Genomic DNA, 22,695 nt, shown 5'->3' with positions numbered 1-22,695 from the left:
TTCCATACAGAGATTTCAGATGTTTGCTCTGATTTCACTGAAGGATGGGGTTGGAAAGGAAAATCTTAATAGGATCCATGTCAGACTGCTACAGAAAGGACCATGAGAATATAGAGGGACTGGAGTCCAGTTTCAGCTCCGTGACCACACGAACTTCAGTCAACACACTGCTCTAGCAAACACTGAAGTGAGTATGGTAATATGTTGGCCTGTTGGTTATTTTTCAAAAGACTAGAATACAACAGGTAACATGCTTGGGTACAGCAAGCTTAATATAGCAGTAATGATAATACTACTTTAAAAAAAAAAAAAAAAAAAAAAAAAAACCACTATCTGCATATCATAGCAAAACATACCAGCCGTGTGAATCCACAGATACAGAACAGAATGCTTGTTTCACTATAATGAATGTGACTTTAAAAAAGAACGGAACACTGAAATGAAGCCACATACTGTGCTATAATTGATCTCTTCTCCCTCATGCTGCCCCCATCCTCGGACAAAACACCTTAATATTAGCCACTTTGCAAATAAATATCTTTCCAGGGGACACATGCTTGTGCAGTGTTTGGTGTTCCCAGCTTTCATCTACATTTGTATCTATATATATTCCTCTGGAAGAAACAGTAGCGTAGTGCTTAAAGCAATCATTGCAAACCTCACAATCAATGGATCTGGGTTCAAATCCTGTTTCTGCTACAACATTGTTGACGATGCCATTAACCTAGAATTAATAAACTAAAAACTACCTTGCTGAACCCTAACTTTCCTAGTTTAACATTTTAAGTCACTTTGGAGAAAAGTGTCAGCTAAACAGAGAAAATAAATGTAAGATTTGTACCTGTACTGGGTGCTCACAACTGACACATACCGGCACCCATATGTATTCCTGTAGGGAACGGATTATTTGTGATTTTGTTACACTTATTCCTCTACGTTTCCTGTTTGTTGCCTGCAGTTGACATGCATCTTCTCCTACACTTCATCTGGATGAAGGCTGCGTCAAGGGTATGAAATAAGAAGTAATCCATCTCCCCAACATCCGAGTGTCCTGATAAACGAGTCACCTCCAAATTAAAAGGAAAACACAATAACCATGGTAACAGGAGGTCATGCTCGACACGTGCCACACATTTTTTAACCAAGTGGGAATCAATGTGCCAGCAGTCGCGGAGCCCCCTCAGTGACACTAAACACACTCCTGACTGTACAGGCAGGACCAAAGGCTTTGCTTTACATCAGGCAATTTCAGGTTTATCCTTTCTAAAAGATGCCATTGGAGACGCTGTACTGCATTTATATTTGGCATGAATCTTTGTGTTCCCTGACTGCGGCAAGACAAGATGGATGGAGAGGGAAAGCGAGAGAGGGAGTGAAAATCAGGGCGGGGGGGGGGGGGGGGGGTATCGGGAGGGTGTGAGAGTGTGAGCAGAAAACCCTTCTCCTATTTCCTGGTAAGTCCTCTCACTCGTTACTGTCAGCATGTTGCTTTTTTTTTTTTTTTTTTTTAAAACTCAAGCACTTCATCACAAAATGGGAGACTTTAATGGAAGAGCATCTCAACTTGCTGCAAACAAAATGACTTCCTGTGCCGTGCCATTCCTGCCATTAATTTGGCTACAATGGACAGCTCTCCCGCACAGTACATTAGCAGCAATGACAAGTGCTCCATGTGCTCGCTGAGACTCAACGCTTTACCGAGGGGTCTATGGCTCTTTGTTCCGCGTCATACGTTGTTATTCTTAGAAAGCCCATTTATTTCCGATAATCTGTGCATGGCGTAAAGGTGAGGGTTTAAAAAAGAGCATCATCATATCATTATATGTAAATCTTTTAGTATTATTTATATCGTATATTATGTATATTGTCACCAGACTCTTGCCTGTGTACTGCACTGTCTTGCACTATATGTCTTATGTGGTTCAGAGGTCCAAGAGAAATGAAATGAAATTTCCTTCCCGTGTTACTCACCTATAGAGGAATGAAAATAAAGTTGACTTTGATTATGCTGGAGTGTTAACGTGCCTGAGCACAGTCAAGTGACATCCTTGCCGTCATGTTTTTGGGGAAAGGGACTCACTCACCTCATACTCCTGTGAGAAGCGGAGGCCGTCGTTGGCCTTTAGTCGCTCAATGTGGTCAGCCAGGTCACAGATAGGGATCGGTGGATGCTCCCTCATGCCTGCGTGGAGGGGACACGACACGGTGACACCGTCAGATCTGGCAGGCTGCGCAAAGGAGCCGACAGCACAAGTTACACCAGCCTGGGGCACGCTGACAGGGATGACACTGCCAGAGACACAATGCGGGTGTCTGGGTAAGCACAGAGCTCGACGATGTATGTGGAGGGACAAAGAGAAAGAGAGATAAGGAAAGAGAAAGAAACGAGGAGATAAAGAAAGAGTGTGAGAGCAAAAAGAAGCGGACGCAGGTTGAGTTGATCATGCTGCGCAGGACAGTAGTGAGGCTGGCGGACACCAGTGATGTGCATGAGTGAACGAGCATGCTCGCAGCTGGCGAGATTTGTGACCTCGCCCCCCTTCCTGGATTTCACCCTGGGTTTGGGGTGGGGAGGGGGAAAGGTTGTATGGAGGCCACACAAGAATATCCCAAAGAGCAAAACCACAAAAAGTAACATTCTAGCAGTTCTGTCACTTTCTCAGACTGGTTGCCATAACTGTTCCTGGCTGGAGCAAAACAACACCATTTCCTCCCCATGGTGAAGCAAGGGGGCCATTGACAAGTTTGAAGCAACTGCATGATTTCGATCCTTCGCGCACGTCGTCAAAAATATCTGCCTTGACATTTTCCCATCATCCTCTAAGATTTGCTGTCAGGGTTTATTTGATGATTTCTAACTAATCTACTGGCCCAAATTCCCTGCACATCTCCGACTTGGCACGCTTGATGCTTAACTGGGTTTTTTAAATGCACTGTGCACATTTCAGTGGTGAAAGACCTGAAGCGACTGAGACATGCGTAACCAGTACGCAGAGAATGCAATTAAAAAAACACAAGCGCGCGCGCGCACACACACACACACACACTCTAAAGAAAACCATGCATACCTGCATAAAATAAAAGGTGCAAACACTCACAGAGTGGCTTCAAGGACTGCTCTTACCAAACATAACAGGACAGGCCATGATGGAACACACACACTTGCAGCTTCTTGTTATGGTCACATCATTGTGGCACTAATGGGTTTTTGCAGGCAATCCTCAGGCTCTGGATACATTAGATGCCTGGTAGGAATGGGTCTCGGAGGCTCATCTTCAGTTCAAGACCCGCGGCTGCACCGCAGCCCATCAAACATTGCTCAATACAATCCATGTAGGACTTGAGATGTAAGACAGCAGTCTATTCAGCATGAGATTATCATCATTAATTATACAGCTGGCAGGCCATCTTACCCAAAGCAAGTTAAACTCATTACACATATACAGGATGTTCTCTGCTCAGCGTGTGTCAGAGTCGTCGGAGCTTCACTGGTCAACGATTTGCGCTGCATATTAGATTAAATGATGTTTACCCTCCCCCTGCCTCCCAAGACTGCAGTGGAAGCTACCCTTTGGAAGGCTGTCTTCTCCTGGGCAGAAACAGTTGTGAGAGCCAGCCTGTGAAATGGAAATGGGCAGCATCATGGGGGGGGGGAAATACCAGCCCCCACCACCACTGCCGCCACCCCACTCATCTGCCCGCCAATCGGTCCAGAAAACAAACACACCGCTACAGGCTTCGAGAGGACATGGGCCTTAGTGACAGACAGGGGAGACGTGATGAGGGAGGAGAAGCAGAGGGATGGTGGAAGAGGGAGCTCGAAGCGGAGAGATGAGAAGACAGAGCCACACATTGATATAACACACAGCAAGAGTGGAAACTAACTTGGAGTGTTCGGGCAACTGGGGGCACTGGGACCTGTGGAGAAAAGATGAGGGGGAGGAAAAAATAGCTATCAATAATCATTACCTGAGCTTAAAGACCGCAATGTTCCTACCAGACTCCACACTGAGGGGAGGAAATTGCCAAGAAGTACTGAAAGAGTGAGAGGAGGCAGATCAGCAGGAGAGCAAGAAAGAGACACAACAGAATGCATGTGGAAAGAGGGGACAGAGGCAGAAAGGTAAAGAAGGGCAGGAGTGTGCATGAGAGAGGGGCAAACAGGCAGGTCGGGGGTGGGGGTTGTCGAAGTCGGTACCTATGGCCCCGCGCTTATCGCCCAATACAATCTAAATGTTGTCCTCCAGTGACTTTGAACACTCCCACAGTCTTAAATCAAGTTTTGGCGTTACACACGTTAACAGTGTGTAACTGACATTTGCTTTAAGACATATTTTGGATCCATACCAGACAAGTTCATCAATCTCTTTGGGGCGTCGCCGTCGAAACGGACGCAGCCAGAGGAGTCGGAGAAGTAGCTGGCTCAGACCGGCTTTTTTGTTCTCATGTTCAGAAGGTCATCAGATTTGAGTGCTGCTCGGAATGTATCTGACTTCAGCACTATCAGGTTTACGGATTCCACTTCGCGGTAAAGGTAGCTCTTCCAGGATAAAAACCATAGGCACATTTTGCACCCAGCGTTAAGCAGGGGGTGCGGTGGCGCAGAGGGTTGGGCCGGGTCTTGCTCTCCGGTGGGTCTGGGGTTCGAGTCTCGCTTGGGTTGCCTTGTGACGGACTGGCGTCCCGTCCTGGGTGCGTCCCCTCCCTCTCCAGCCTTACGCCGTGTTAGGCTCCGGCTCCCCGCAACCCCGTATGGGACAAGCGGTTCAGAAAGTGTGTGTGTGTGGGTTAAGCAAGGGGGATTTAATTAAAATGTGCAGTCATGTTTTTATATCGTTACTAAAGACTTACTTCCTAACGCCTACTGTCCATTTTTAATGGGAACTTCTGAAGAAAGCCCTTCCATGCAGTGCAATTCCTAAAACCCATGAAAAAGTGTGACCAGTGGAGCAGGCAGCGCAGGGCCTAGAGCAGAGGAATAGCCCACCCTCCAGTGAGCCGTCTTCTGTAATTCCTCTGTGAGGTTCAAAGAGAAGGAGTGCGGATTCCCAGGAATTAGTGTCTTTAATTACCTCAGATTGCTGCAGTTCACGGCATAGGGACAGAGCTCGTGAACAGTGACTTACACTTTCTGTCAAAGGCCTTTATCCACCCCTCTCTTACCTTGAAATCCAAGGCAGCGGGACTAAGGGTTCATTTACATTTAAAAAGGAAAAGACTGCAGGCAGGTGCTGGGGATCCTTGCTCCTGTCCCTGACCCGAGCACCTCTGATGAGTACGGGAGAGTAGGCTGCGACGAGTGTTACTCTTACCCAAGAGATTCTCTGGTCCTGGGAGGGACTGGAGAAACCTCCTCCTTTCTGCAACTCTAATCGCCCAGCAGAAATAATTAGCTGCTTAGTCTCACCTGTGTCGTTGGTCTTCACCTATCCATGGAAACAGCAGCTACCTCAGACTGCGCTGCTCTAAATCTCTCTTAGTCAAGGCCTGTGATACAGAAAGGCTCACAAAGCTGACAGTGTCTACTGCTACCTTCTGCACTAGTGGCTATGTACTTCCATTGGACAGTAGCTTGTGATCCTCACTTCTACTTTAATGTTGCTCAGAAGCTTGTGTTATAACCAGTCTTGCCAGACAGGACGTTAGTACGTAAACATCCCTCTCCAGGTGGCAAACGTGGTCAAGATGTTCCAGACGTAAGAGTGTTTGGAGCTTAGGAGGCAGATGGCACTGGAAAACTGCTTTCAAGGCTCGGACGTGGGCCCAGCGGCACCATTGCCATCTCTCTCCCAACCATATCTCTGTCAAGTGGTCTTTAAATGTGATATTCACCGCAGCGTGGCTCCGGGCTATTTTGTAAAGGAACGTTCGCAGGACCACCGCCTTCAGTCGAGTTCTGTTATTACCTGTAGCAGGTACATCTGCAGCTTTCTGTATTATATAAGCTTGCTCAGGATAAAAAAAAAAAAAAAAAAAAAAAAAGGACTTCAGAATTCTGATTTCAAATCTTTGCTTATCTGGAGAAAACACTGAGTGAAACAAGCAACCCTACTGCTTTCAAAGAGAGAAAGTTGAGGAAGAAAAAAACCCTGATAAACGAGTGTGCTGAAGAAGACAAATGCTGCGTTAATGCAGTGCTCAGTGTGGGAGTGGGAATGAAGAGGCAGTGAGGGCAAGCATGGTGGGGGTGTCCAAGCCACCCAACCTAATGGCTCCGCATGGCTGCTTCCTCGCCGATTGTGCTTTACTCCACTTCCCCTGCTCAGTGTGGCCCCGTTTTAAGGATGAACCGTAAAAGAGAATGTGAGGTCCCTCCAGCAGCACTGTGCCTGCACATGGTTCAGGCTTTTCCCACTTTCTCATCTTCCATGACAGTAAAGCGCTGGGAGGAGAGGTGCTTGGACAGCGAAGGAGCACAGCTAACAGGAAAATACCTGGGGTCTGGTAGTTCAGCCTCCTCATCTCCACAGGGTCCGAGGAATTGGCCAGCAGGCAGTCCTTCACACCACCGGGGTTCTCGTCCTTGGGCGAAGGGGACGCCCGCTTCCTGCGTCACAGAGAAAGAACCAGAGACATGAGGGGACAGGAAGGTGTTGGTGTTTGTCATAGCTATGGCCCTCCTCAACCTCCTGTTGCGCATTAACAGCACTCGGTTGTTCTGCACGAAGATGTTACACCAGGTTGGTGCAGCTTAAATGATGCATTCAAAGGATTAGGTTAAGTGTGTAACCCAATCGAAAGCTGCAATGGATGGCGTGCATAGAAAATGCAAATGTGACACTAACATAACCAACAACAAAGACTATATTTAACAGTACCAGTCTAAGGTCTGAGTCCAACCAAGCAACCTGGACATCTTGTATGGGAGAAACCGGACAGAAGACTTAAAGCAAAACAACCCATAAGCGCTCTACATCTCTGGGAATTGCTGCTGAAGAGCTGGGAAGACATGGCAGCTCATCTCCTGATCAGAATTGCTCATAGAATACCACGTGAAAACTAGTTTCCAGCAAGCGGACTCTCACTTTTCACTGGTACCACAGATAAGGTGAGAGGCTCTGCGAGTGCGGCTTTCGGGTACCAAAGCAACACCCAGATTTCCAAGAAAGGTGCTGCTTGTCTCCGAAGATCTTGCCAGGTTTCCTATGCTGAAAAGAGCAGCAAAGCAGTGCATGTGCTGCTTACTAAACATCCTTTTATCCAGGCTCCGATTTGAGAGAAAACAAACCAACGCTGTGATTAGCGGATCAGCTGGATGGCACAACAGTGGCTAATTACGCGGCGGCATCACCTGCACTGGTGGGCGCGTCCTCCATCAGGTAGCGGCGCAGCCTAGCGCTAACGCGGGGAGGAGCACATCTGTCAGCGAAGCCCCGCATGGAGAGGGAGAAAAAAACCCGTGGGCGCCACTGCGAGTAGCGCGCCTGAAAATTTCACATCTCATTGCACCCCATTTGCAAACTTCTGAGCGCTGTTTAGCAATCCTTCCTTACAGGCGCTTGAGGGGGAGGGGGGGGGGGGGGGGGCACAAAGGGAATTTAAAAAAAAAAAAAATCACCAGAATGTAGTTGGGCATGGGGGTGCCTTTGCAGGGTATCCTATCAGCACTCTGAGGCCCTAACTGCCTTTCTGATGGATGATATCGGTCAACAATCTCACAATCCCATGTCTCTAACGGAGTGTGGCACCCTGTCTCTCACCCTCATGGTTCCTTCACCCTCCAGCAAAAAGACAAGGTCATTTACATCCGCTTGCACGCTCTAACAGCAAGCCAGTGACAACATGGGGGCACAAATGGAAGAGGGTTTGGGCTGCAAAGGCAAGAACCAAGCAGGAGAACAAAGCCTTTTGTTAATCTCACCTGTCTTTGAAAAAAAAGGAAGGTTTGGCTGAGGGAAATGTCAGCTTTGACATTCAAAACACTTTTCATTCAACAGCTGCCTGGCTGGCATTTACTTTCAAAGGGGATATTAAGATCTGGGCGAGATAGAGGAGGGGGCCTGGACTCCGTGAATTCAGATAAGTCAGCCTTAAAAAAACCACAGCAGATCAACATTAACGTCGCTTTTAGCGCTGAACTTGGCGACACATTTGCATTTCTATGGGGGTGGGGGGGCGTGCAAAATGATTTGTAGAGGTGATAAAATGAGGTGATGTGACATGGCTTGAACTTTACAATGACAACACAAATGACAGCACCACAAACTCCAAGAGTTCTGCACTGAAACAGAGCGGACACTGTGAGGCCCAGATTAAGGCGATTTCACCGGGCGTACAGTCAATCTGTGTTAAGAGTACTGGGATGAAGGACACCCACCTTTCTTCTTTGCTGTGTCCACAGAAAGCAGGGAGAAAGAGTGAGACAGAGGTGATTAGGTGAACAGATGTTGCCTAGCTTACTGGAGGAGAGGAGATTTACGGGCACTGCATTTCCCCGTGCCCTACAGTTTATTTCGACGCCTGTGGTGACATTTCAAAAATGGAAATCTGAAGGCCATGGTCTAATCCCAGTGCCTCTGAGACCATCCTAACCCAGGTTTCTGTACCTCCCATAGGCAGGATTTCTTCGTGGAGCAGGGAACAGAATGGGGGGGGGGGTCTACAGTGAGTTCAGTGAACAGGGTGCACATGGCATTAACAGAAACTTTTGGAGTCTCTGAGAGGGCATAAAGTTGGGCTCACCAGAAGCCAAAATATATCCAATCAGATTGCGAGACTGTAGTGACTGGCAGAGCCATAGCCTTGCAGGAGAATTGGGGGCTATCTGGCGTCAAAGGCTCTCAAGCTGTGATGTTTAATGACTTGCCAAATGTGTTGCTGCACGTTTTCGTCAGCCAGAGTACAACTGTTCGTAAAAACAGCAGTCACATGGCGTGGCTTGGAAAACAAACCTCAGAAGGGGACAGGGGCTGGAGCGATAAAATAGAAAAGGGAGCAACTCCAAGCAACTCTAATATTAGAGATGTCTTAATTCTTAATCAGGATCGATGGAACAAACTTGCAAATGTTCTGCAGTTCTGCACATCAATGTATATAGAAATTAAACAGTAACTCAATAAATACTTAAAAGAAAGACCTAGTTTTAAGACATATTAAAGTACTATTAAGAGTGGTGCTGTGCAACGTATTCTAATTTGAGGGAAAACAGCCACTTTGAAAGGTGTGCGTTGGGCCCAGCTGATCTCCGCCAAGGAGGAGCTTGACATGAAGATGCGAGGCTTTGATGCGAGTTGGGCCGCGGGCCAGTAGCTCTGCCTCTTAATTACGGCTTGTGAATCGCTACTGAGCCAGGCTGGTGGGCAGGGCTGGCAGCCTCAAGAGAGCCAACGTTCGAGCCACTAAGGGCCAACAAGTCGAAGGTAACTTTGTGCAGTGCCAACAGAGGGAGGAGGGCATCTGCTTCGCACCTATACTGCCCTCCTTACCCTCCATCAAAAGCTGTCACTCGCGTTACGTGCAGATGACAACATGTTGCTGGAATTTAGTTTACACTTCTGGGTGGGCCATATGTGCTTTTTTCATTCATAATTCCTGAGCTAAAGTAGCTGCCATTCGAGCTCCTGCTTCAACTGCCAGTTACACAAAGCAGCTTCATTAACAGCTCTTGATTCAACATCAAGCTGCCTGCATGCAACACACCAAATGCACTTCAGGGATTAACTGTAGAAGCAGATTTACATTTGCATTCATTCATTCATTCATTTAGCTGATGCTTTTCTCTAAAGCAACTTACAGTGTTAAGTGACTTACAATTATTTACCCATTTATACAGCTGGGTAATTTTACTGGAGCAATTCAGGGAAAGCACCTTGTTCAAGGGTACTACAGCCAGAGGTGGGATTCTAACCTGTGACCTTTGGCTCCAAAACAGCAGCTCTACCCACTATAGTATCAGGTGCCTCATCATGGTCATGAAGGGAAGGAACTTTCTGCTTGGGCACTGCACTGAGGAAGACAGAGCTACACACATTTCCATGTTCTGCTTACTTCTCGCTATCTGCAGTCTGAGATGCTGCTGCTTTGCTCCTATAACTTTATGAGGGCTGACAGATTCCAAGGACACGTTGCAGTGTAGGTGACCGCATCATGTTCAGGGCCCAAAGGATTGTTTACAAGATGCAGGCCCACATTTTCTGACCCAAGGAGGGTAATGTGGCACTAGAACATGCGTGTAGCTGTCAAAGGCATGGGGATCACCGATTCCTCAGAGAGCAAAACTCAGCAGTACACCAGTTTCAAAATGCCACACTGCAGGGCAATGTGGCAACCTGAGTTAATGCCTGTGGGCAGACTGAGATCAGCAGAGAGGTTCTCACCTCTTGAAGAGCAGGATGGCGATGACGATGATGACAATGAGGACCACGGCCAGGACAGGACCCATTACCCACAGCATCTCGGGCTCCTCGATGGAAGCAGACATGCGGGGGCTCACCTTGATGGGGTCTGAGTAGGGGCTAGCCGCAAATGTCTTCTGCAGGAAGGGGAGGGAGGAAATGGAGCAGAAAGAAAAGTGATTAGCGATTAGTAGACATTTCCCCATCTCTCATTGAGAGCATGCGGAGAATAAGGTCTCCAGAATTACATGACTGTAGGGAGGTCATTATTGCTGAGCTGGTAGCACAGGAGGAGGTGCGAGTATATAATGAGCGTAAAAAAGGAGGTCTGCCGTAACTTGGACTGAACGAGAACATGAGAGGAGGTGAAGTTGACGATTTTGAGATGGAACTCAAAACTCTCAGAACTCAGAAAAGTGTGTGACCAGCGGAGGCTTTTCAAGTGGGAAATTACGAGGCACGAAACTGTGGAAGGCCCGGAGCCTCTTGACTATTACCGAAGGATAACACTTCTCCCTTTCAAAGTCAAGTTTGATAAAAACGAATTTGCGGTTCCCTCGTTCACCTTCCGCTCAGCTGAAACATTTACGCAGTCTTATGGAAACGAAATGAGACATGATATATTTATATTTTATCGCGGTGATCTACCACTAGTTATTCCACTTTCATCTCTGCAACAAGTAGCTAGACAGAAGCCTGTGGCAGCTTCTGCGCATGTTCTCTGGGTTTCCTCTGCGCTACAGTGCAAAATGTGGACCATCCCTTGGAGATGCCACCAGACTGCTGTACCTTCAGAGTGGATCTGGGACAAACTCCCTACCTAATCATTTTAGCGGCGCATCTCAACCACCAGACGAGAGTGCCGACAATGGCTAAGAGGAGGCTCTGATGGATTGGAGCAAGGAAGGGGAAATTCATATCCTCTTCATTAGTATCCTGAGTGAGATGCTGGACTGTGACTTAAATGAGATCTCGCAGCTGCCTGTGCAGCCTCGAAAGGGTGTGGAAATACTGGCCACTTTTTTCTTGAGTGTAAATGCGTGATTGAGACCCCTACCACTGTCCGGGTCTGCATTCATTATCTACTGCCCAGGGCGGTCAGGGACACTCACTGTCCAGCTAGCTCCTTAGTCACCAAGAGTGTGGCTGGAGCCCGGAGTATATGTGCTACATCTCCCTCTGATTTCTGTCATTACTGGTATCTCCAGTAAATTCAAGAAGCAAAGAAAATTGTCAGTGAAGTGATAAGGGACATTAGTGGGAGACATCTCACGCACATATTCCTGTTATCCTGCAAAGTCACAGGGGCGTCTTTGCACTGTCGCCATCCATGTGTGTACACAAGAGTGAGTGTGTGTATGTATACTGTGTTTGCAAATAAGGATATGTATGCATAACTATGGAAAAAACCCTGTTCTGCATATTCATGGTGATGTACAAGGCACCCTTCCCTTTGCCACTGTGGTTCAGTTCTTTGGAATTTGAATTGAATTTAACAGCACATAAAGCCCCTGTTACAAAAACAATGCAGCAAAATTCAGGTTATAAATATAGCAACAAGGCACCAAACTTCAGGAAGACCTATAAATTCACCTTGATGAAGTTGTTCATTGTACAATCTGGCCTGTGACTCAGTATCTTTGACATGTAATAAAATAAAAAGTAGCAACTGAAAGTGTATAATTACTTTAATTAGCTCAATAAATAATTATACCAAATGCTTTCTGACGGGCACTAAGGGTTTCATTCTGTTTCAGAACCTTTCTGTGTGCACATATATAAATATATGGACTGACAGATGATTTAATATTCATAAATAAATTCTTCAGACAGTGCACTTCAGACTCATGCGTGTGTCTCAGTTGCATTTATCTGCTGGATGGGACTGAGATTATGAGGCTGCTGAAGAATGGAGGGTGGAGCTCGGATGACGAGGCATGGTATGTACTTTTGCTGCTCTTATTCTGACTTCCATCCTTTCGGGCCTCTGTGTCAGAAACGTATAACAGCAAAAAAAAAAAAAAAACAGCACAATTAAATATCCATGGGGAATTTCAGGTGATCAATGTGTGGGGTCTTGAGTCAAGCAAAGACTCAATGTGTCTGCTCCTCACTGGTGTGGGAGGTGTGTAGGTGTATTTACTTGTGTGAGCCCTTGTGTGTGTGCTTGAGAAAAGGTGAGAGACAGGAAGAGAAAAGTGAGAAGTGAGAGAGAGGAGAGGGATGCAGCTTCGAAAAAAATGAAAGCCGGCATTATGTGCATTGGGGCCGAACAGCAGGCATGCAGACGTTTGGAGGAAGCTATGGTCGCAGATGAGCATGAGCGTCACAGTCCCCCCACCACATCCCATCGGTTGCATCTGCGCTTTTGCACTTTCAGAAGTTTCATCAGCTGCACAGAGAGGATGGTGAAACGAAGGCTGCATTCTCACAGTGGCAGCTCTCTCCCTGGCCATGTAAGAGCATTATAAGTGGACCACCTCTCCCCTGTTTCCTCCTGCCTCTTTGAGAGCTAATCCTGGCCTTTTATCTTTGGGAAACAGGAAGGGAGCTGGGGGCTTTTCTTCACTCGAAGGACTGACCCCCTTCTCCCACTGTTTGCCTCCATTCTCTCTCTCCATCTCCCCGCCTGCTTTAAATGATCCGGTGTTTATGCACACTCCGCATCTATCATTCAATTTCATACTTCCACTGCTTGTTTACCAGCCTCAGGAGGTACTGTAAGCCCCTCTTTTCCCTTCCCTGGTTGCTGCCCTCCCCCACCTCCCATGGCTTCATCCCTCGCCACTTTCACCTCAACATCACTGCAGCCTGTGCTGGCTTTAACTGGAGGGCCAAACAAAAATAAGATCACTATACTGGATTTCAGATGTTTCTGCTGGTGCGATGCTTTCTGCAGGAATTTGGAAGTATTAAGCCCCAAGACATCCCCTGAGTGAGAGAACGTTAGCCTTTTGTGTCCCTCCTGCAATGCTCTAGGACTCCAAGAGATGGTAAAAGCTCAAAATCAGGAAGGCGACACAATCTACCTAGAAATACTGATGGCTTTGAAGTGCTGAGAGGCAAGGTCATGGCCCTCACATCTGAGAAAAAAAGAAGCACAACTGATACAGCAGATTTTGGATCATTTAAGACCTCAAGAAAACTGCTTTTTCTATTTTCCCCTTCTACTAAAACAGGTGTCATCCTTAAACCAGATCAGGACAAATCAATTCTCGTGGTATCTTAAAACGCCACGAAAGTCCAGCAAGAGCAGTGAGCGGTCAGTCCTAATTAATATTTATGAATCTGGGCTTGGGACACTTCACTTCCAGTGTAATTGACTTATTTCTCATTCTACTAAGTTCATTCAACTTGTCCAGTGAGCACTATTTTGGATTTTTCAGTTGTTGAACAGCTGAAGGGGCTCACAGGGGCTAGGAAATGCAGTGTCAGCACTTCAGTGCAACCAACATGCCTTGCACCTGGAGGTCAGCCCAAATTATCACCTTGGTGGTGGAACATGGCTGAGGGATAATAGTGTATTTGCTCATTTATTCGATCATTCGCCTTCCAGCAGAGGCCTCGCAAAATGTCATGTCACTGTTAATTTCTGCAGCCGAGCGCAAGATTCCACCCTTTGGCTCGTCCAGAACTCTGTCACTCAAACACTGCAGCTTCCTGGAGATGTGCTGTCACTACTGCTACTCTCTGCCTGGATTGGGATCAGCGAACCCAGTGGTAATGGTTAAGGACAGGACAGGATTGGCTGACCCCAAATCAGCGAGGGGAGCTCAGATGGCACACTCACCGAATCCTGGTCCTTGAGGGCCGCCAAGACAAAGCACAGGTACTGTTGCTGGCTGGGAAGGGGCTTGTTGTAGAAACCATTGTAGTTCTTCTCGTCACCCAGGGTGAAGGTATCGGGCAGTGTGGCCAGCTTGGCAGCTATGTAGGGCTTGACAGAGTTAGCCTGCCGCCGCCGTCGCCTCCTCAGGGCGGAGCTCTCACTGGTCTCCAAGAGCTGCCATGAACAGAGGAGAACAATTTAAGTCTTCTCTGCACAGTGAGGACCCGGAGGCCATTTCCCATGCCTTCATGTAAGTGCCGTCTGATCCAGTAAACCCAGAACCCTGCAATTAAGTATTCCATGGTAAGTCTGTAGGGCTCCATCTTGAGAAACTGTGTATGCCTAGGAGCACAAAACCCCCACAAATAGGCAAGGGACTTTGTCAAAGGACAGAAAATGCTACTGATCTGGTGACTTAATCTCAAAGCGACTCAATTACGTCAAGGCACGCCAAGGCCCACCTCGCTGCAGGTATGTCATTGAAGTGCTGAGTCAATAGGTTGGGGCTGAACTGACATAGGCCAGTGGGGCTGCCATTTCTGGACCTCTGACTCACAAGCTCTGAAGGCAGTGAGACTGCACTGTGGCAGGTTTAGGCACTTTAGTAAACAGGGCTTCATTAACTCATTGCTTCTGAAGGGAGACCATGTGTCAAATCATCAGCCAGCAAGTTTGTCTGTCTGGGGGATTGCTGGATAATTTTTCATTTCTGATTTTTAGCCTATACGTGTATTGCTTACACGGCTTGTTCTTTAGGAAAATTGTTATATGTGACAGAATTTCCGTGGATCTGAACCCATCTAGTTTGTATACATATATAGGGCATGTGATATTTTTGTTCACATTTGGAGATACTTTGAAGGATGCCTTTCTTGGAGACCGAAGTGACTGCAAGAAAGCAAACTCAGGAGAAATCCCACTCAATATTATTAGCAGAAGTGCAAAGCACAGCTATGTGAAAGCACATAACAACTCAGAGGAGCCCAAGTATAAATATGAAGCTACAGCACAAACAGAAATGCAAATGCCAATGAGAAAACACTGTCAAACACCAGGGCAGGTGGGTACTCACATCATCCAGCTCTAAATCATCTGGGTTTTCCAAGTGGCGGGATGTGGCTGATGGGATTGGCACCACCACAATGTAGTACCACCTGGAAAGAGAAATAATGAGCTTCAGTGTCCCCCTCAAAGCCCACACCATTTTGCTGGGATGCAATTATTCTGCAAACATGTGCCTGACATTCTCAGATCTTGCTTACTGTTTTGGCCTCCTCACCATAGCTGGTGCACTCTCGCCTGTGCATGACTGTGGACTCCGATACACACGTCTGATGATTAGGTCATCACAAGTAACAGCTGATGCTACCTGATTACATGGCTTTGAAGGCTAATGCTTTGGTCCTGTCAAACTACTTCAGCAAAAACTTGTCTAAACTCACTTCCATTTCTAGGATCTCAATTAGTTGTGCTGGAGTCCTATTTAGCCATGACTGTGTAAACCTGAGTGCTCTCGTTTCAAATGTCATCGACCAGAACTCTGTGCAAAACCAATGTTTCCACCCTTGAGAAAGTCTCTTTCAACTGGAGCCCTTCTCACCCTTGCAATGTTGAGGACAGGACCAGAGAGAACAGTGATCTGTGAGTCAAAGGGTTCCCATCTTCATGTTTAATTAAAAAAATGTAGCAGGAAAATTTAGAATGCAGACTGTATGGCCAAAATAATTTTTTTTTTTTTCAGAAAATTCACTGATGTTCTGACAGCATGTATTAAACCAAACAACCCTGAAATAAGTCCACTCCCCCATATGACATGAAATCAACATTTTTCATTTCAAAAACTACTTCAGCATGCAAAACTATAGCCTTAAAATGAGTCGCTTAACCTTAATTGGCCATTATTGTTACAGTTGATTGCCTGAAGCCTATAGTGAGGACCCAAAGGTACATAACAAAATTCAGACCATCTAGAGAGGAGCCAGCTATCCACCAGTACCTTGGGAGCCGTGGTGATCACAACAGTTATGGTCACAGAAAAAAAAACACGTTCCTCTGCGCTGAGAGAATAACACCTCATGCTGGTCCATAGACCACATAAGATTATAAAGTCTGATCAAAACTGGAATGTAGGGTGGATACTCACCCTGTTTAGGTCGGTCTTGACACAAACAACAATTTACTTGTGTCTTGAATCCGATGCAAGACCTGAGACTGATGTCCACTTTGATTTATTCCAGTGAATAGCCAAATGGCTTCAGCAGTGCTCTTGGCAGCTCATCCTAGGCAGTTAAGTTTGCTCATGTTCTAAATCTTTGGTTTGAGGGTCATACATGAAAACTGAAAAACTGCTTGGATTTGTGTTGGACTGTAGTTGGGTTTGGAGGAAATGTACTGCTTACAACACATTTTGCAGTGGATAGTTGAAGTCTTAACAGAATAGTTAGACAGAATTCAGAAATATTCTGACCTGAAAGTGAACTAGCACCAAGGACAACTACGTTGACTGTTGTTGATCTGAGAGCAGAGGGAGAAAAATCAGTACCTACAAAAATCTGTGATGATCCACCAGGCTGTTCTTGCAGCCAAGGCATTTGCAATGTAAGGCAAATGCTTCTCAGTTTACTGTAAACCTTGCAGGTTGGGACAGAAATAATACTAACTGCATTAACAGCTTAAATACAGGCCTCCTTTCCTGAGCATTGACTGCCGCCATACAAATCAGCCAGCTCAAACAGGTTTCCAGGGGATGGTAGATGGCACAGCAGGTGGGGTGGCCATGCAGGGCAGCTCACCTGATGGCTGCTTTGCTCTGCACTTTGGGCAGGTTGACAGTGAGCTTGCCGCCCTCCTCATGACTCCGGTTGTACAGCACGGGCTTGGTCCGGAGAACATCAGGGGCCGTGCGGATGGACACCTGCTGCTGCAGACCCCCTGCGCTGTAGCCTCGGCTCATCAGCACAAAGGAGTAGTTTGTATCAGGTTGCAGCTTGGTGATTAGCTTCCTCTTCAGGTTGCCCTGCACTTCCACACTCTGCTGATTGTACAGAATCTAGAAAGGGTGGTGGATACAAGGGTCACCTGTGTGCTCAAGCAAACACACAGCCCAGCACTGAAGCACTTCTAACTGCACTGTATTACGAACAGTTTATTTGCACATTTGCCTAGTTCCCAGCTATTTGGGTGGCAACTCATTTTCAAGAATGCTTTAGTCCCATTTAAAAAAAATCTTTCATGTAGGGAGATTAAAACTGAAAACTTGACCCCAACCTAACTAGTAAGTTAGCTCCTCTGAACACTATCTTGGGCTGAAAGCCATGGCTGCATCATTCAGACAATTCAATGAGGTAATTACTGTAATGTGATTATTATTATGGAAAAAAGAAAACTTCTTTCGAGATGCAAAGGCCAATTACAAGCTTAGCCAAATGCTTCTGCGTAATGAGTTAATTATCCTGTTTATGCAATAAATAACTCTTTAAAGAGTTACATCAACTGCAGAAGGAGCTATTAAAAAGCTAACAGTGGGAAATAAAGCTTAGGCTCATCCCATCCATCTCCCTCATTGAAATTCTAAACCTCTCTCTGTATCTTATTTACAGCAGAAGTACTTGGAAAAGAAAGAAGGAAAGAGCACTTGTAAAGCCCCAGCAGAGCAGATATCAATTTCAAAAGTTTGCTTTCTCGCATCTGCCACCATTTCTAAATGTAGCTATTTCAAGTGAATTTGCTACTTCAAAACTGAACTTCGATTTTCCTCCTGCTGGTTTACCTTGAAAGGCACTTGGGACTTGTAGTTCTCTGGGACCTCCCAGGTGAGCAGGACAGAGGTTTTCATCACGGATTTCACGGCGAAGTTTGAGGCAAACGCTGGGGGGGGGGGTAAAAAAAAAAAAAAAGAAAAAACAACACACTGCTTAATTGGTCCTGTAATCGGCTAAACGGCCAGCCACTTGGCCGTCTCCTGGGGAACACAGCTGGAAAAGATGGGCCACATTTAAACATCGATTGCAATTACACCAACGGCCAGTTGCAAACAGCACATTCTGATCACGAAACTGAAGAACATACAATGCTGCCTTTATTTTCTGAAATACCATACACATCTCTGTGCTTCATTACACAAAGCACATAACATACTGTTGCCCAATAATGCAGTAAATTGCACAGAAAGAAACATCTGAGACAAAGAATAAGACGACTTCAAAACAGATTATTACTCAAAACCCATTTAAATGGCAAAAATAGTGATAAGCTAAACTGCTGTGGTTCTGACATGCATGAGTGCTGTTAAAATGCAGCACAGAATCAAGCAGGGGGTGAAGGGTAGCAAAGAAAATATCACAAACGTAGTGTGTTAAGGATATAAATAAAATACATAACATGATTAGTTGATTTCTGCTAAATCATTTAGCTATTTGTGTGTCAACACATAGTGCCGTGGCATTTTAGGCTGGTGTGACCGAATATGAAGCAGAGAGGGCAGACGTGACTGGAATGACATTTATGTGGTCTGACACCGCTCTGGTGTGACTCCAGGCTCATTCCCATACATCTCCACAAGCTGTACATCTGGCTGCCTTCTCTCCACTTCCATCTGCTCTGACTAGTTCAATCTTCACGTCCACCTGTTAGCGTGTGTGTCTGCTGCCGTGTGCTTGGCTGCGTGTCTGGTGATAACTAGGCTTGTGAACGTGTGTGTGTGTGTGTGTGTGTGTGTGTGTGTGTGTGTGTGTGTGTGTGAGAAGGAGAGAGAGAGTGAATGAGTGACTGAGAGCAGACAGACTAAATCCAAGGATCTAAATCAAGGGCACACATGTCCTGAGCCACCCTGTAGTAGAAAACAGAGGAGCTTGTTCCCTCAAGGCCCGCAACAGTAGCAGTTAATGAGCCTTGACGGTCACGCCCACAGGCATTGAAGAGACCTGCCATGGCTGCTGTGGCACCAGCACTCACCGGGTGCAGTGGACATGGTCCTGCTCTGGATGCTGGGACTGAGGGGCCCCCCACCCTTGCTGGTGAATGCACGCACACGGATGTCGTACGTGGTCTCAGGCCGCAGGCCGTGCACGGTCATCTGCGTCTCGGTGGTGGTGTTGGTGCTATTCTGCTGACTGTTGATGTCGCGGTACACCACGACATACTGCAAGATCCGCCCATTGCGCTCCGACAGCAGCGGAGGGTCCCAGGCCAATTTGGTTGTGGTCGTTGTAAGGCCCACCACACGCAGGTTCTGCGGAAAGCCACTCGGCACATCATCTGGTGTGGTTATCTCCTTCACATACTCCTCCCCGGTACCTGCTCGGTTCTTGGCAGACAGCTTGAAGACGTAGGTGGCACCCTTGTGCAGGCCTGTGACTGTATAGTGATCATCTATCTTCCTGAAGTCCTTAACGATGTAAGTCTCCTCCTCGTCCCTCTTGTATTGCAGTCTGTAGCCCATAAGCTCGCCCACCATCTCTTTGGGTGGTTGCCACTGGATGAGGGCTGTGTTCCCAATGGTGGTGCTGATCATCATGGTGGGTTTCCCAGGCACTGTGAAAAAGATGGGATGGCTCTTACAGGGAAAAGGAAAACTTTGTTCTCAATACTGAATGTGACATGAGGACGCACAGCCTCAGAGACATTCTGCTACTGGTAGAAGCACAGAAAATGCCTTGTGGAAAACATAAAATTAATTAAATAAATTAAATAAATAAAAAAACATAAAATTATCTCCTAAAAAAAAAAAGAAAATTAAGAATTTTATCAGATTTCAATTTTAAGACGCAAATCGTACCTGCTCCAGTAGTGGTGACCACTTTGGCCTTGCTGCGGGCTCCGTCCCCCTTGGTGGTGTATGCTGCCACTGTAACCGAATACGATGTCTCGGAGAGCAGCCCCGTTATGATGGCCTCCTGGGAAACAGAAGGGAGTGGTCAGAGACACTGAGCAGATTCAGCGAACCACTGCCATCAACTCTTCCAGTGAAGAGTTCTGGGCAGAAAGCTAGCCCTTCATCCATGCACCACACAAAGGCCCCTCCTCAAACACACCCCCATGCATTAAAACCATCAGATAGTTAATTGAAGGGCTCTGTCAGCTTTTTGTGAGCGAAACAAGGTTGCTGTGCTCATACTCAAACTCTGATGGCTTTAAGGCAGAAAAAGCTTTAAGGCACACTTTATCCATGGTTAGGCACTCGCATTACGCTTAAATCAAATGTCAAACAAAAAACAATACCATTTATGTCAGCCTTCTCTTGTCTTGCCAAACTGTTTGCAAGGACCTTATGGCCCTGAGGACATCTGGGACTTCAGGGAGTCCTGCATTTGGCTTATACCACCTCCCATAGCCAAGAGTCTGTCAACAACCAATAATGGCTACCTTACTTTAGATGGATAATGGCATTCGGCAGAGAATAAGAAAACGCACACCCTCAGTAAAGCAGAGCCTCGATTAAATGAAGTCTAATTGGTGCCAGGTGAGCGTAACACCACATATTTGGAACATGTGTTCCTTTTTCTCACCGCATCCTCTGTGTGCCTGCATTTTAAATAAATAATTTATAGTAATTTCTCAAGCAATTGGGCAAATCAAGAGATTATAAATATGTTCAGAAATTGCCACTGTTACGGTCATAGGTCATTGTCAGAAATAGGCTTTCTCAGATGAACCATGGGTAGATAACAGGTGCAAGGTGTGATTTGTGGGCAGCCTGATGGCATCAAATGTCACGGTATGGACGAAAACTGTAATGCTGTCCAAAAGTCTTTTGTGTGGTCACCAGTAGGCAGCTATGACCTGGACTGACTGCAGTGCTTAAAATGCACACAGCCAACAGACTGCTGGGGGCAGATGATAAAAATGTTACTTCATCTATGTATGGGAATCAATTACGCTTAATTACTCTTCATTAAAAAGGAAGAGGAGAGACAACACTGACACATATGGTAGTCTGCTTTGATAGGAAAAAAGTGAATCAACATTAAATGAAAGGGAAGAAAACAACAACAACATAAACAAGCCACATCTTAATTACAGAAGCCCGAGAGACCAGTTTTTACTGGCGGATAACCCGATCAAAGTATTCTTGTCCTACCGTGGAGAAGGCCCTTCCCTAATTACATCACCTGTTTGGGTGATGTAAACCCAATACTGATCATTATAACATCAAAATGACTACAGCCCTCCCCCTTTTCCTTTACTGTAATTATGGGCTTTGAGCTCATGAACAGATTCCAGAAAGAAGCGAGAGAGCACCCAAAGTTCAAGCACTCTGGTAGGGCAACTCTCCACAGATGCACGCACCCAAGTGTGTGAGTGCACAGGACACACTACTCACCCAGACTCTGGCTTCAGCAAGGCGACAAAGCTCATCTTACAGTATTTTAATTGCATGGTATAACACTCTTTTTTATGGAAGCCCTCTTTTGAGAGAGGTTAAACCCACAGCACTAAACCAGATGGGGAAACTCTGCCTCCTCCTAAGTAATCAGATGATTCTCTTTCATCGCCCCTTAAAGTTACGAGGAACCCATGGAAGCAGTAAAGTGCAGATAGGTGAGGTGGGGCTATCTTCCATCTTCAGACGGTGCGGGGGGCCGGAGGGGGTTTCCAGTACAGAACACCCATCGAGGCTCCCCTTGAACATTAGATTACCGCCTTGGGCTCTTCTCTAGGGGGAGACTAACCAGAACCAGGAAAAAGTAAAAACACAGATATAAGCAGCAGCATGTAATCCCAGAACTAGTATAAAAAGAGGGGCTTTTAAATCGGTGTCTCTTGCTTCAGTTTTATCAGATCATATTTGCTGGATCAAAAGTTTTCTTTGCCAATTAAAGTTTAGCTTTAGTCAGTAATTATGGAACCAGTCTACACTGGGTAGTCTGGTTTGAAAGCAATTTTGAATTTTTTTCAAACGCGTTCAAAGGTTGTTCGGCTAACTCCTCTTCCTCAGGGAGAACTAGATTGGGGGGGGGGGGGGGGGGGGGTGAATTATCAAATGTTATTAAGCTCATTGTGAAATTCTCATTATTTTAATCATACAGAAGTACATTTCAGTCAGAGCACTGGGATTTTTAGCAAACTTTAATTTTAGAAGTGGAATCACATCTCTACTTTTAAGTGAGGGAGAGGGGACGGATTCATGCAGTTTAAAAGATTAAAGGTTCATTCCTGTTTTTTTTCTTTCCAAACACTCCAAATTGAACAAAACATCATCTTGTGTCCTCCTGACCGCCCGTGAGTTGAGTCGAGGACAGGGGGGCTGTCTGTTCCGCCATACTATGCGCTCAGTCATAGATCATTAGGAGTCAAGTGGCTGACATGCATGTTAGCATCACGGATGACTGAGGAAAGGAATAAAATAAAACAGTGTGATGCCACGTTTTCAGCAAGGACTGGCTTTGCTGCCCCAAAATGCTGCATCTGGTGCTTTCTTTGAAAATTCCAGTTTGAAATTTGAGCATTTTTCATTTGCAGGGGTGAGGAAATTCCAAGAACTTAAGAAATAAAGCTCACACCCCTTACTATGGAAACTCTTGGAAGGAGTAA

At 46.2% G+C, this 22,695-nt stretch overlaps 1 protein-coding gene across 6 annotated transcripts in view; it reads right to left on the bottom strand.

The window, feature by feature from the left end:
* The window catches only part of LOC108923793 (receptor-type tyrosine-protein phosphatase F), a 180,406-nt gene that overhangs the window by 16,274 nt on the left and 141,437 nt on the right, over nt 1-22,695 (bottom strand). For 3 of the 6 annotated variants that reach the window (XM_018734752.2, XM_018734753.2, XM_018734754.2), the window contains 9 exons: nt 19,940-20,057; nt 19,117-19,695; nt 17,933-18,030; nt 16,956-17,212; nt 15,236-15,317; nt 14,125-14,337; nt 10,317-10,471; nt 6,435-6,547; nt 2,085-2,182 (listed from right to left, as the gene is read on the bottom strand). In XM_018734752.2, the coding sequence (XP_018590268.2) occupies nt 2,085-2,182; nt 6,435-6,547; nt 10,317-10,471; nt 14,125-14,337; nt 15,236-15,317; nt 16,956-17,212; nt 17,933-18,030; nt 19,117-19,695; nt 19,940-20,057 (1,713 nt within the window). Of the gene's footprint in view, nt 1-2,084; nt 2,183-3,885; nt 3,919-6,434; nt 6,548-8,317; nt 8,330-10,316; nt 10,472-14,124; nt 14,338-15,235; nt 15,318-16,955; nt 17,213-17,932; nt 18,031-19,116; nt 19,696-19,939; nt 20,058-22,695 lie in introns of all 6 variants that reach the window. The other 3 variants (XM_029250045.1, XM_018734755.2, XM_018734751.2) reach the window with 2 other exon arrangements.

This window comes from Scleropages formosus, chromosome 3 (genome assembly GCF_900964775.1).
Source record: "Scleropages formosus chromosome 3, fSclFor1.1, whole genome shotgun sequence".
Taxonomy (NCBI): domain Eukaryota; kingdom Metazoa; phylum Chordata; class Actinopteri; order Osteoglossiformes; family Osteoglossidae; genus Scleropages; species Scleropages formosus.
The sequence above is the reverse complement of the archived record's forward strand: the minus strand, read 5'-3'. Positions and strand labels throughout refer to the sequence as shown.